This window comes from Oncorhynchus mykiss, chromosome 24, assembly GCF_013265735.2.
Source record: "Oncorhynchus mykiss isolate Arlee chromosome 24, USDA_OmykA_1.1, whole genome shotgun sequence".
NCBI classification, from domain to species: Eukaryota; Metazoa; Chordata; class Actinopteri; order Salmoniformes; family Salmonidae; genus Oncorhynchus; species Oncorhynchus mykiss.
In genome coordinates, this window is record NC_048588.1 from 7764236 (window position 1) to 7778052 (window position 13817).

Here is a 13817-nt window from a genome sequence, read left to right on the forward strand (position 1 = left end):
ATCGTGTTCTGTATAGTAAGGTCACATTGTGTATAGTGTTTGGTTTCGTTATACTATACAATAACCAAACCTTTGGTGGACCTCCGGAGAACCCTATCAAAAGGGTTTCCAAGGCAACCCCAGAACCTGCACCAATTAGAACTCACAAAGGCTCTCCCCAACACTAAACTGCCTGGAGATCAGAGAGGAGAGAAGATAAACCGAAAGAACACAGCATTAAACAAACGGACTGACTGTGTGTGTGTGTGTGTGACGCGTGTTTGGGGAGTAGATTTGATTAAACATGTCCCGAAGGCTTTGCTCCGCTCACTGTGTGACACGTGCACACACGCACACGCACACACACACACACACACACACACACACACACACACACACACACACACACACACACACACACACACACACACACACACTACCTTATCAGGGGTCATGCTCTGTTATTACCAGAAAGCTCTTACAACGCCACAGGGAAAACCAATAGCAAATTGTTTAGAGTGGCTGATTTGTGTGAACTCTGTTTAGAGTATTGATGGGACACTGCTGTGGCTGGTCTGCTCTTTGGGCATACATATACTAAGGCAGGCAGCTTCGTTGAAATAGCTGATTTATGGGTCCCCTGTTTGTGTGTGTGCCAAACGTGCCTGGGTGCATGTGCCTGCGTATGTATCTGTATGTGTGTGTGTCTGTGTATGTATCTGTTTCTGTGTGTGTCTGTGTATGTATCTGTTTCTGTGTGTGTCTGTGTATGTATCTGTTTCTGTGTGTGTCTGTGTGTGTGTGTGTGTGTGTGTGTGTGTGTGTGTGTCTGTGTCTGTGTATGTACCTGTTTCTGTATGTGTGTGTGTCTGTGTATGTATCTGTTTCTGTGTGTGTCTGTGTGTGTGTGTGTGTGTGTGTGTGTGTGTGTCTGTGTCTGTGTATGTACCTGTTTCTGTATGTGTGTGTGTCTGTGTATGTATCTGTTTCTGTATGTGTGTGTGTCTGTGTATGTATCTGTTTCTGTGTGTGTGTGTGTGTGTCTGTGTATTTATCTGTTTCTGTGTGTGTCTGTGTATGTATCTGTTTCTGTATGTGTGTGTGTGTGTCTGTGTATGTGCATGTGGAAGGGTGTGGATATAAGAGTGTGTGTATTTTTTTGGTGTCGTTGATTTCAATGCTGTATCCCCCCCCCCCTACCTCATTGTGCAGTCTCATTTGGCTGTGAGGCATGTGCGTGGAGTGTGCGTGCGTGCCTGGGGGGGTGTGAGTGTCTGTGCACTGAACTGTGACTAAGGTGAAGGTACTGAAGACCTCAACCAGTATGTCACAGTACTTCCTTTCTTTTCTCCTCTCCTCTAGGTCATCACCCAACCAGGAATGAGCTTAGGCGTATCCCTCACCATGGCAACAACATCTTCCCACGCATCCTGCATTCAGTCTCTCTCTCTCTCTCTCGCTCTCTTTCTCCCTCACTCTCTCGCTTTTCTCTCTCTCTCTCTCTCTCCCTCCCTCTCTCTCTCTCTCTCTCTCTCTCTCTCTCTCTCTCTCTCTCTCTCTCTCTCTCTCACACTCACACTCGCTCTCTCTCTCTCGCTCTCTCCTCTCTCACACTCTCTCGCTCTCTCCTTCTCTCTCTCGCTCTCTCACACACTCTCTCGTTCTCTCACACACTCTCTCTCTCTCTCTCTCTCTCTCTCTCTCTCTCTCTCTCTCTCTCTCTCTCTCACTCACGCATCTCAGTCAATCTCCCCTGTCCTCTCATGCTCTGCCATTCCATCCGCTAATGTTGGACCAGCCACTCGCTAAGACATGTTCTCTACAGCATGCAAGGGATCCGTGGGCGAGTCAAGGTAAGCTTTCACATGAACCTTGAGGAGGACAGTACTATAGAAGTCGTGTCATATACACTATATTCCTGTTTGGTTCTCTCTGGCTGCTGTGACAAGAAGACAGTGGGTGGTGGCATGAGTACGTATGAGAGACCGTGTTAAACTGTTGCTGTGTGCTCGTCAGTGTGAGAGCACCGCCAGCTGCAGACTGGCTGCTGTGAGAGAGAGATGGAAAGAGAGAGAGAGAGAGAGACAGAGTGAGAGAAAGAGAGAACGTGGGAACGCTTAGCTGCCAGTCATATCAAAGGCACTGGCTGTGCAGAAGTGTTTACTTCTGAGTGTGCACGTGTGCGTGTGTGTGAAGGCATTTTGCGGATGCTAACATTATGCAGATGTGCGTGTGTGTGTGTGTGTGTGTGTTCAATCTGTGTGTATGATTGTGCGTGTGATTCCATGCACACGCTTGTGTGTGTGTCTTAATGAGCACACTCCCTCAGAAGCTTCCATTGACACAGAGGGAATATAGTGTTCTTAGCTTTTGAAAGCCAGCCCATTTTTTAAAAAAAATGAATTTACACAGATTCATCTCTGGAAATGGAAATTAACAGCATTAGCCACGTTCTGGTACATCAAGTGCAGATTGAGCTTCCTCTGTCTAATATATACACCCAGTCATTCATCTAAAGAGAGAATGTGTGTGAGTGTGTCACGTGCATGTGTGTCACTGTGCGTGTGTGTGTGTCACTGTGCGTGTGTGTGTGTGTCACAGCGCGTGTGTCACTGTGTGTGTGTGTGTGTGTGTCACTGTGCGTGCACTTGTGTCACTGTGTGTGTGTGTGTGTCGCTGTGTGTGTGTGTGTGTGTGTCACTGTGTGTGCACTTGTGTCACTGTGTGTGTGTGTGTCACTGTGCGTGTCTGTGTGTGTGTGTGATACTGTAGATGCAAATCTCCCATTGTAATGTTCTGCAACGTAATGGTTTCTTTATCGCCATCCTCTTGGTGACAGCTGGAAATAGACCTATAATGGGATCTTCTCAGGTGTACTGCTGCCTCTCAGATCTCTGCCAGCCAGCCTCCAGCTATGGGAGGTGATACGTAGATCAGTGGAGGCTGATGGAAGGAGCTATAGGAGGACAGGCTCATTGTAATAGCTGTAATGGAATATATGAAAAGGAGTCTAACGTGTTATCCATATGTTTTTGATGTGTTTGATATCGTTCCATTTATTCCATTCCAGCCATTACAATGAGCTTGTCCTCCGATCGCTCATCCCACCAGCCTCCACTGGCATAGATAAGGAATACGCTCCACAGATTCATTTAGATGTTTGGTAAAGTGTTGGCTGTTTCTAAGCAGGCATCGTGTTTCTATAAATTACAGCAGATGAGACTTTGATACTTGATGTAAGCCTGTACAGCCTAGCCTGATCCCAGGTCTGTTTGTGCTGCCTTGCCAACTCCTATGGTCTTTCAGTTGACAAGGTAGCACAAACAGATCTGGGACAAGGCTATATATAAAGCCCCTCTCCCCCTTTTTAATTTGTACAGTGCATTTAGAAAGTATTCAGACCCCTTTACCTTTTCCACATTTTGTTATGTTACAGCCTTATTCAGAAATTGATAACATAAAAAAAATGTCTCATCAATCTACACACAATACTCCATAATGACAAAGCATTTTAAAAAAAAATCACATTTACATAAGTGTTCAGACCCTTTACTCAGTACTTTGTTGAAGCACCTTTGGCAGAGATTACATCCTTGAGTCTTCTTGGGTATGACGCTACAAGCTTGACACACCTGTATTTGGGGAGTTTCTCCCTTTCTTCTCTGCAGATCCTCTCAAGCTCTGTCAGGTTGGATGGGGAGCGTTGCTGCACAGCTATTTTCAGGCCTCTCCAGAGATGTTCGATCAGGTTCAAGTCCCGGCTCTGGTTGGGCCACTCAAGGACATTCAGAGACTTGTCCCGAAGCCACTCCTGCATTATCTTGGCTGTATGCTTAGCGCTGTTGTCCTGTTGGAAGGTGAACCTTGGCCCCGGTCTGAGGTCCTTAGCGCTCTGGAGCAGGTTTTCATCAAGGATCTCTATGTACTTGACTCCGTTCATCTTTCCGTCAATCCTAGTCTTCCAGTCCCTGCCACTGAAAAACATCCCCATATCATGATGCTGCCACCACCATGCTTCACCGTAGGGATGGTGCCAGGTTTCCTCCAGATGTGACGCTTGGCATTCAGGCCAAAGAGTTCAATCTTGGGTTCATCAGACTTGAGAATCTTGTTTCTTATGTTCTGAGGGTCCTTTAGTTGCCTTTTGGCAAACTCCAAGCGGGCTGTCATGGGCTTTTACTGAGGAGTGGCTTCCGTCTGGCCTCTCTACCATGAAGGCCTGATTGGTGGAGTGCTGAGAGATGGTTGTCATTCTGGAAGGTTCTCCCATCTCCACAGAGGAACTCTGGAGCTCTGTCAGAGTAACAATCAGGTTCTTGGTCACCTCCCTGACATGGCCCTTCTCCCCAGATTACATAGTTTGGCTGGGCGGCCAGCTCTAGGAAGAGCCTTGGTCCTTCCAAACTTCTATAATTTAAGAATGATGGAGGCCACTGTGTTCTTGGGGACCTTCCATTTTGCAGACATTTTTTGGTACCCTTCCCCAGATCTGTGCCTCGACACAGTCCTGTCTCGGAGCTCTATGGACAATTCCTTCGACCTCATGGCTTGGTTTTTGCTCTGACATGCACTGTCAACTGTGGGACCTTATATAGACAGGTGTGTGCCTTTCCAAATCATGTCCAATCAATTGAATTTACCACAGGTGGACTCCAAGTTGTAAAAACATCTCAAGGATGATCATTGGAAACAGGATGCACCTGAGCACAATTTCGATTGTCATAACGAAGTTTTGTTTTTATATACATATGCAAACATTTCTAAAAACCTGTTTTCGCTTTGTCGTTATGGGTTATTGTGTGTAGATTTTTTATGGAATCATTTTTAGAATAAGGCTGTAACATAATGAAATATGGAACAAGTGCAGAGGTCTGAATACTTTCCCAATCCACTGTACCTGGATGTCTAAAGGTACATTTGGAGTGCACCCAATCCACTGTACCTGGATGTCTAAAGGTACATTTGGAGTGCACCCAATCCACTGTACCTGGATGTCTAAAGGTACATTTGGAGTGCACCCAATCCACTGTACCTGGATGTCTAAAGGTACATTTGGAGTGCACCCAATCCACTGTACCTGGATGTCTAAAGGTCAATTTGGAGTGCACCCAATCCACTGTACCTGGATGTCTAAAGGTCAATTTGGAGTGCACCCAATCCACTGTACCTGGATGTCTAAAGGTCAATTTGGAGTGCACCCAATCCACTGTACCTGGATGTCTAAAGGTCAATTTGGAGTGCACCCAATCCACTGTACCTGGATGTCTAAAGGTCAATTTGGAGTGCACTCGTTCTCTTCTACGTGTGATCCTCTTCTTTTCATTCATTCCATCTGTCATCCTCATCTCTTTCTCCCTCTCATTATTCTCTCTCTCACGTCCTCTCTCACATCCTCTCTCTCTCTAACCTCTCTTCATCCGCTAGCTCCATTTTCCACCTCACCGCCCTGCTTGTCATTCCCTCCCCTATTTGATTGGCTTCCATTCAATCTCAGGATCTTTCATTTCCTTTTTCCCTCATTCAATTCTCTCTCTGACTGTCTCTCTGTCTCTCTGTCTCTCTTTCGCTGTATCTCTCTCCTTTCACCTCTCCCTGTCCTTTATCTTAGTTTCACCCTGAATGGCTCTTTCATCTCTTCTCCCTCTTTCACATTCCCCCCCCCCCCCCCCCCCCCCCCCCTCTCTCTCTCTCTCTCTCTTGCTCTCTCACTTTCACTCCTGGGGGATAAGCGCAAACTTTGATAAGCTGTCAGATGAGTCAGAGGGCAGTTGTCTCTCCAAATCTCAAGTTCATCGTTCACATAATATGTGGCTATCCAGCACATAGTGTGTGTGTGCTGTGTGTGTGTTTGGAGCGGCAGGGCACTGCGTTCCCACCCATCTTGCTATAATGACGAAAAACAGCAAAACTGCTTATTGAATGGTTTAAAGGTACTTTTTCTCTCCTCTCATCAGTGTGTTCTGTCTGGAAGAATGAATACCAGATGAGCATGGCAAAAGGCTCAGTAGAAAGTGACATGGTGGTGGTGTGTGGTTGGTACAGAGGCAGTTTGTGTGGGCGTATGGTTGGGCCTTATGAAAGATCAGTGGAGAAAATCGCTGGGCTCTATGCGCATACGGGTAACGAGAGGATCAACACGGGTAACGAGAGGATCAACACGGGTAACGAGAGGATCAACACGGGTAACGAGAGGATCAACAGGGGTAACGAGAGGATCAACAGGGGTAACGAGAGGATCAACAGGGGTAACGAGAGGATCAACAGGGGTAACGAGAGGATCAACACGGGTAACGAGAGGATCAACACGGGTATTGAGAGGATCAACAGGGGTAACAAAAGGAGGATCAACACATGAAAGGAGGGAAAAGGGGAGAGGAAAGAGTAAGGGTGAAATGGGAAGTAAGGTCGGCGTGAGGGAGAAAGGAGGAAAGTTGTCAGACATCATTCTTAGGAAAAATAGGTGCTACCTTGAACCAAAAAGGTTCTACCAAAAAGGCTCCATGTAACACCATATACCCTCCACAAAGAACTCTTTGCGAACCCTTTTTTGTAAGGGTTCAGTATTGGGTTGAAGGGCGATTTAAGATAAAGAGATGTAGATTAGCATGAAATAAAGGAAAAAGAGTGATGAGAATGAAAGGGTGAGGATGAGGTGGTGAAAAGGGGGATGAGGTGGCAGGAAAGAGGGGTGGAATGGGGGTCCAGTATGGGGGATCCAGTGTTGAGGGTCCAGTATGGGGGTGGGGTTCCAGTATTGGGGGAGGGAGTGTGTGTGTGTGAGAGAGGAGTGTGTGAAAGAGGAGTGTGTGTGAGAGAGAGAAACAAGAGAGAGAGAGAGAGAGAGAGAAAAGGCAAGGCCATCAATCCACCAGACATCAACACAACACCCTATTCAGCACTGCAAAACCGCAGTCCATTTAGCTCCAAGCTTATTGGCATAACTATACATACTGCCTCCAGTATATATTCAGGTGCAACGTCATTGTGAACATGTTAAAAGCTGGTTTAATTAACGTCCAACTGCGTATTTAAGGGCTTGGCCCATATGTGTCAATGAGGGTTTCACTGCTCACTCATGTAACATATTGTATCCGCCTGATTTTAAAGTCTAATCTCCGGCACTCCTCCGTCTGTCCCCCTCTCCCTCTCTTCCTCCCTTCACCCACTTCCTTTCTACTTTAGGATGTACTTTGAGTGCAATGCAACAGTGCCGCCTGGCCCTTGCCAGATTCTCTTTTTCTTTCTCTCTCTCTCTATCTATTGGTTTTCTCTCTGTTTCTCTCTCTCCCTCAGACCCCCCCCCCCCCCCTGCTCTGTTTTGCTTGTCCCCCCATGACTCTTAAATCTCCAGTGGCAGGAGGTGGGGTAAAACTCTGGTTGAGAGACTGATAGAAAGAGCCTTGATAAAGCTGCTTACCTAAGCTAGACAAAAAGACACCATGACAAGAGACAGTCTGAAACATCGGTACTGAGCATTGTCACTGTCACTCACTCCTACAGAGCAGGCAGGCATCAGGCTGAGTGTCTGATGGTGTTGACATTGGAACAAAGGTTTATTGATGGCTGTCTCCGTTGGGTGTCAGGGAATTCTGACGCTGGCTATTTGGCATTGTGAAGCTCATTTGTGATGTTGTTTCTGGTCAGGTCATGTGCTCAGGAAAAACTCCTGGCCCAAATAATGAGACACAGGAATGGAGTGGAAAAGCACTCTCATATTGCCTTGAACAATGTATCCCGTCTTGCGCGTGCTGCCATGTGCAAAGAAATACAATTCTATTTGACCACGTGTCACGTCTTTACATCCTTTAGTAATGTGTGAGGACACACACCACTGGGGAGATATTAGAAACTGTGTTAATCCATTACTGCATCTAATTGGCTCAGGACTTCAACGTACTTCTGGCAGTTTGTACCCTCTGTGGGATGATTACGTGAACGTGGTGTAAACGCACTCGCTTTATACGGTGTGTGTTCCCGTAAAGTACCCGCCGGGTAAAGAACGCGGGTGCAGAAGGCGAGTTTTAATACTGACCAGATACAAACGAAACAAACATGAGCCGCGTACTGAACTCTACAAACCAACAGCACCCAAGGACTCATGACAACAGAGGGCTAAATAAAGGGGAAGTAATCAGGGACGTGATGAAGTCCAGGTGTGCCTAATGAAGGGTTGCCAGGACTGCTGGTTTGTATAGAGGGGGAGTGGCTTAGACGGGACAGTTCCAAATGGCACCCTGTTCTCTTCATAGTCCACTAATTCTGACCAGCACAATAAGGGAATAGGATGGCAGTTAGGACAAAAGGAATTGAATGACAGTGGCTGAGTCCCGTTCTTTCACGTCAAATAAGTTATTTTTTGGGGACGAAAGCATTGGGTCGGTTTCGTGAACGGGCTGATGGTGTTGCTGGTTACACTGTAGCCTCAGGGTGTTTCTGATCATATATCTGAAGCATGTGTGTCAAGGAACTGAAAAGGCCATTCTTCTTCAAATATGCTGAAGTGTGTGGGGCTGCTATACTGTAAAAGTAGCTTGTGATAAGGAGCTCCTTCCTGCCAGTATTGTACAGTACAACAGTACATTGTGCCCGTGTTGAAGTGTACACCTTAGAATGTGTCATCAGGTCAGAGCTTGCCTGGTCTCCTTCATGTGAATTTTTACTGGGGTAACTAAAGCCGTGCTATACTGTACAACCGATAATGCGCCTTAAGCAACGTCCCCTCAGCTGCGGAGATGGCATTCATAGTAAACACTGCGTAATATGTCGGCTCAAGCAGAAATTACATTACAGATGGAAAGTGGGCCTCGGGTTGTACAACTGACACACAACACATTTGACACAATAGTTGTGACACGACACATTTGATGAGTTTATCTGCCTCGTTTGTTTTTTTGACACAGCTCATGTCCGTCCACTAGACAATAACAATCTACTTGAGCGTTGTGTGGTGATTCATGTCATAATGTGAAAAGGCGCCGGGCATCCAGTCTGGCTCATCTAAAACACAGAAAGGCAGACAGACGGAGGTACAGTTTCACTGGGAGCGCTGCAGATTGGAGTTCAAGTGATGCTCATCTCATTTAATTGATCTTCCTCTGACACCGCCTGGTATAGAGGTCCTGGATGGCAGGGAGCTCGGCCCCAGTGATGTACTGGGCTGTACGCACAACCCTCTGACACCGCCTGGTATAGAGGTCCTGGATGGCAGTGATGTACTGGGCTGTACGCACAACCCTCTGCAGCGCCTTGTGGTCGGATGCCGAGCAGTTGCCATACCAGGCGGTGATGCAGCCAGTCAAGATGCTCTCAAGGGTGCAGCTGTAGAACTTTTTCAGGTGCTAAGGGACCATGACACATCTTTTCAGCCTCCTAAGGGGGAAGAGGCGTTGTTGTGCCTTCTTCACGACTGTGTTGGTTTGTGTGGACCATGTTAATTCCTTAGTGATGTGGGCACAGAGGAACATGAAGCTCTCGACCCGTTCCACTTCAGCCCCGTCGATGTGGACAGGGACTCCGTTTCCTGTAGTCCATGATCAGCTTCCCTTGTCTTGCTGACGTTGAGGGGAACGTTGTTCCTTAATGCGATTTTGTCGTCATTACTCAAACCGAGTCACTGTGACCATATAGGGGGGTCGAGATTTGAGTTGTATCAGCTTTAAATGTTTGAGTAAGTCAAAAAAGGATGGAGATACATTTAACTTTAAGCTCATTGATCATTAAATACAAAAGTTATCAGCGGTTTGAACTCTAAACAGACGTTAAGAAATGTTTTATATGAAGTTGATTGCACTTAGAATACTCTTTTGTAAACTCTTACAGAAGAGACATTACATATCTCATTACACATCTCATTACACATCTCGTTACACCTCTCATTACACCTCTCATTACACATCTCATTACACATCTCATTACACCTCTCATTACACCTCTCATTACACCTCTCATTACACATCTCATTACACATCTCATTACACATCTCATATCTCATTACACATCTCATTACACATCTCATATCTCATTACACATCTCATTACACATCTCATTACACATCTCATTACACATCTCATTACACCTCTCATTACACCTCTCATTACATCTCATTACACATCTCATTACACATCTCATATCTCATTACACATCTCATTACACATCTCATATCTCATTACACATCTCATTACACATCTCATTACACATCTCATTACACATCTCATAAGGCCTTATTTTGAGGCCTAGTTTTACAGGCCACACCAGGGCTGCAAGTAGGGTTGCAAAATTCAAGTAACTTTCTCACAATTCCAAGATTTTCACAAAATCCTGGTTGAAGGATTTCCTGCTTATTTCCTCCCGTTTCCAGGAATCAAATGACCGGTATTTCTTGAAAACCTGGTAACTTTAAAAAATGTCCCCGGAATTTTGCAAAACCATATCCAAAACAGTTGGAATTTGTATTCAACCGCAACCTGCATTCGTAATGATTGCCAGGGTTAGGAACATTGTGAGGAGACCTAAACCATTTAACCATTTACCTAAACCATTTAACCATTTACCTAAACCATTTAACCATTTACCTAAACCATTTAACCATTTACCTAAACCATTTAACCATTTACCTAAACCATTTAACCATTTACCTAAACCATTTAACCATTTACCTAAACCATTTAATCTGGAACAGCCGTTTCAGACGCGGGTGCAAAACAATCAAACAAACTGATGGGGATTAGTTGAATGTTATTTATCTTTGTGTAGTATAAGATGACTCAATCAATCAATGTACAGTATATCCCCCTCATGTATAGGCTACCCGTGATGTATCCCTCACCAAGTATAGTATGAATGTCAAACAACTATCAAATGTAACGAAACAAAATGTTGAAAAAGTCCAGGGGTTTCAATACTTTCCGAATGCTCTGTATATGCAAAAACACAGATATTAAAAAACATTTAAAAAAAAAAAATCTACATGAAGTAGAGCATGCTGGGAAATATGATAGTTTGTTCTTCTTAAATGAATGTAAACAATGACTTGACTAACCTCTGCTTAACCAAAATATAATTTCTATGTGATATTACCAAGAAAACGTGAGTACCTAGTTGTCCTGACAGATTTAGATTTAGAAATGCTTCATAGGTTAATGCTCCATAATCAATAACAACATGTTTTATGTTTAAACAGTTTAAACCTTACAATCAAGTTGTTTGAACTTGCTGTGACAAAGTTGTACCCATTTAAAAAAAGTGAATTTGCATCAAAAAAACCTCTCCTTTAGTTTTGAGTCAAGTACCACATTCATATTTAAAGTAATAAAGATGTATCATTGACTTTGACTTAAACAAAAAATGACTTTGGGTTACAGTGATACCAGATACTAGACAGTGTGGAAAAGGCAGTGGTGTTTCTTATGTTAAATATTGGAAAAAAAACTTTATTTCAAGACAAAGAAAACAAGTAATAATCATAGTTGTTTATTTTAGTCCTAAGAATGTGGCAGAGCTGGAGCAGGAAGGACCCTCCTTTTGTTCACAGTCCAATTGAGAGCTGTGTTCCAAATGGCAACCTATTCCCTATATACAGTAGTGCAATATATAGTGAGTAGGGTGCCATTTTTTTTTTTTTACACATCCTGGCTGTCTCACGGGTCCTGGTTCATTCAGAGCGGCAACTTTGCAGCTCCTACAGTATGTACTGTATGTAGATGCATTCAGAAAGTATTCAGACCCCTTGATTTTTCCACATTATGTTACGTTACAGCCTTATTCTAAAATGTATTAAATCGTTTTTTCCCCTCATCAATCAACACACAATACCCCATAATTAAAAAGCAAAAACAGGATTTTATAAATGTTGTCTGATTTATAATTAACATTTACATAAGTAATCAGAACCTTTACTCAGTACTCAGCACCTTTGGCAGCAATTACAGCCCCGAGTCTTCTTCTGTATGATGCTACAAGCTTGGCACACCTGTGTTTGGGGAGTTTTTCCCATTCTTCTCTGCAGATCCTCTCAAGCTCTGTCAGGTTGGATGGGGAGTGTCGCTCACAGCTATTTTCAGGCCTCTCCAGAGATGTTCGATCAGGTTCAAGTCCCGGCTCTGGTTGGGCCACTCAAGGACATACAAAGACTTGTCCCGAAGCCACTCCTGCATTATCTTGGCTGTATGCTTAGCACTGTTGTCCTGTTGGAAGTTGAACCTTCACCCCAGTCTGAGGTTCTGAGTGATCTGGAGCAGGTTTTCATCAGGGATCTTTGTACTTTGCTCCGTTCATCTTTCCCTCGATCCTGACTAATCTCCCAGCCCCTGTCGCTGAAGAACATCCGCACAGCATGATGCTGCCACCACCGTAGGGATGGTGCCAGGTTTCCTCCAGATGTGAAGCTTGGTGTTCAGGCCAAAAGAGTTCAATCTTGGCTTCATCAGACCAGGCCGGAAATCAGACCAGATCAGGCTTCCATTCAAAATGCAAAATCGACAGTGTCTGAAATGTCTGAAGCAATGAATAAACAGTACATTTGAATGTACAGTACATATTCACAGTGTGTGTCGTCGTATGTGACTGTATTGGCAAGGGCCACGTTGATAAAAATAAATAAAGTTGTTTCCTGATGAAGACCGCCCTGGTAAGTCCAGAACAGAGGAAGTGACACCGGCTGTGGCAACACTTCCTTCCTTCTTGTGGGGCAGGTTGGGTGACTCCGAGAGGAGGGAATGTGGGTGTGAGGGACATTTCAGTTCAGCTCTTTCTCACAGCTTCGTAGACAACAGGTGTAGACTAATAGTGAACCTGGCGCGTCTTTTTCCAACAGTGCAGAGTTAAAGATCAAATAAAAAGACCAGTAGTTACACGACAAGTGAATACACAGGGAGTGTGAAGTCAGTGTGGATGTGTGTGCGTACGTAGGCATATGTGGTGTGTGTGTGCTGGAATCTGTTTAAGTAAGTGTGAGGGAGGAGTCCAGTGTGGGTGAGAGAGAAAGAGGAGATTGAGAGAGAGAGAGACACACACACACAACAGATGAGAATGTCTTACCCTTTGTCTGGCCCCTCCCAGCCCCGTACTCTCTCCTCCCCTCTGTGTGGAGTGGAGCTGAGTTGTGTGCTGAGAAGCTGAAGTGCCAAACTGTGCGCAGCGGCAGGACAGGTGAGGGAGGAGGGAAACAGAGCAGGACTGTCTACACTTCTTCAAAGACCGAGAGAGTGAAAGAGAGAGGAGCGAGATAAAAAAAAACAGTGAGAGTGACAATCCCATTGCCCCTGTCAGAATGCTGAGAAGGAAGAGGAGTGTATCCTTTGGGGGATACGGCTGGTACGTTACCTTAACTCTCATACGGCTGGTGGCTGGAGGTGTGTGTGTGTGTGTGTGTGTGTGTGTGTGTGTGTGTGTGTGTGTGTGTGTGTGTGTGTGTGAACGTGTGTGAACGTGGGTGTGTGAATTCAGCAGGCTGCCGTTGTTCAGACTAGAGCTGAATGTGTTTTGAAAGGAAGGATGGGTGGAGGGCTTTGTCTGTTCCACTTTGTGTGTGTGTGTGTGTGTGTGCAACACTTCTGCAGCAGTTTGCTTGGCTGCTGTTCGGTCTCTGTACTGTCTCTACCAGGGGGAATGATCACAGATGGTTGTCAATGAGTTGCTTTGTGTTGTTGTCCTCTCATCTGTAGGACTCTGTTTGTGTTTCTCTAGTGGCGTTTTTTTTAATCTCGAGTGCAGAAAATGTGATGGCTTTTTGTCTAATGACACAAAGCAAGACACCCTGCCACTTTTTTTGGTTAACAGCTGAGGAATGGGACCGTCCATGAGATCCAAATGATCAAATGTTTTCAAGCTAAACAGCTTTG

The 13817-nt window shown here is 45.0% G+C and overlaps 1 protein-coding gene across 2 annotated transcripts in view; it reads left to right on the forward strand.

The window, feature by feature from the left end:
* Positions 1-1706: 1706 nt before the first annotated feature.
* The window catches only part of LOC110503310 (rap1 GTPase-activating protein 2), a 106361-nt gene continuing 94250 nt past the window's right edge, over positions 1707-13817 (forward strand). Inside the window, exon 1 of one of the 2 annotated variants that reach the window (XM_036962066.1) lies at positions 1707-1832. In XM_036962066.1, coding sequence (XP_036817961.1) covers positions 1792-1832 — 41 coding nt within the window. In that variant the 5' untranslated portion in view covers positions 1707-1791. Of the gene's footprint in view, positions 1833-13065; positions 13291-13817 lie in introns of those variants that run through there. The other variant, XM_036962065.1, reaches the window with a different exon arrangement.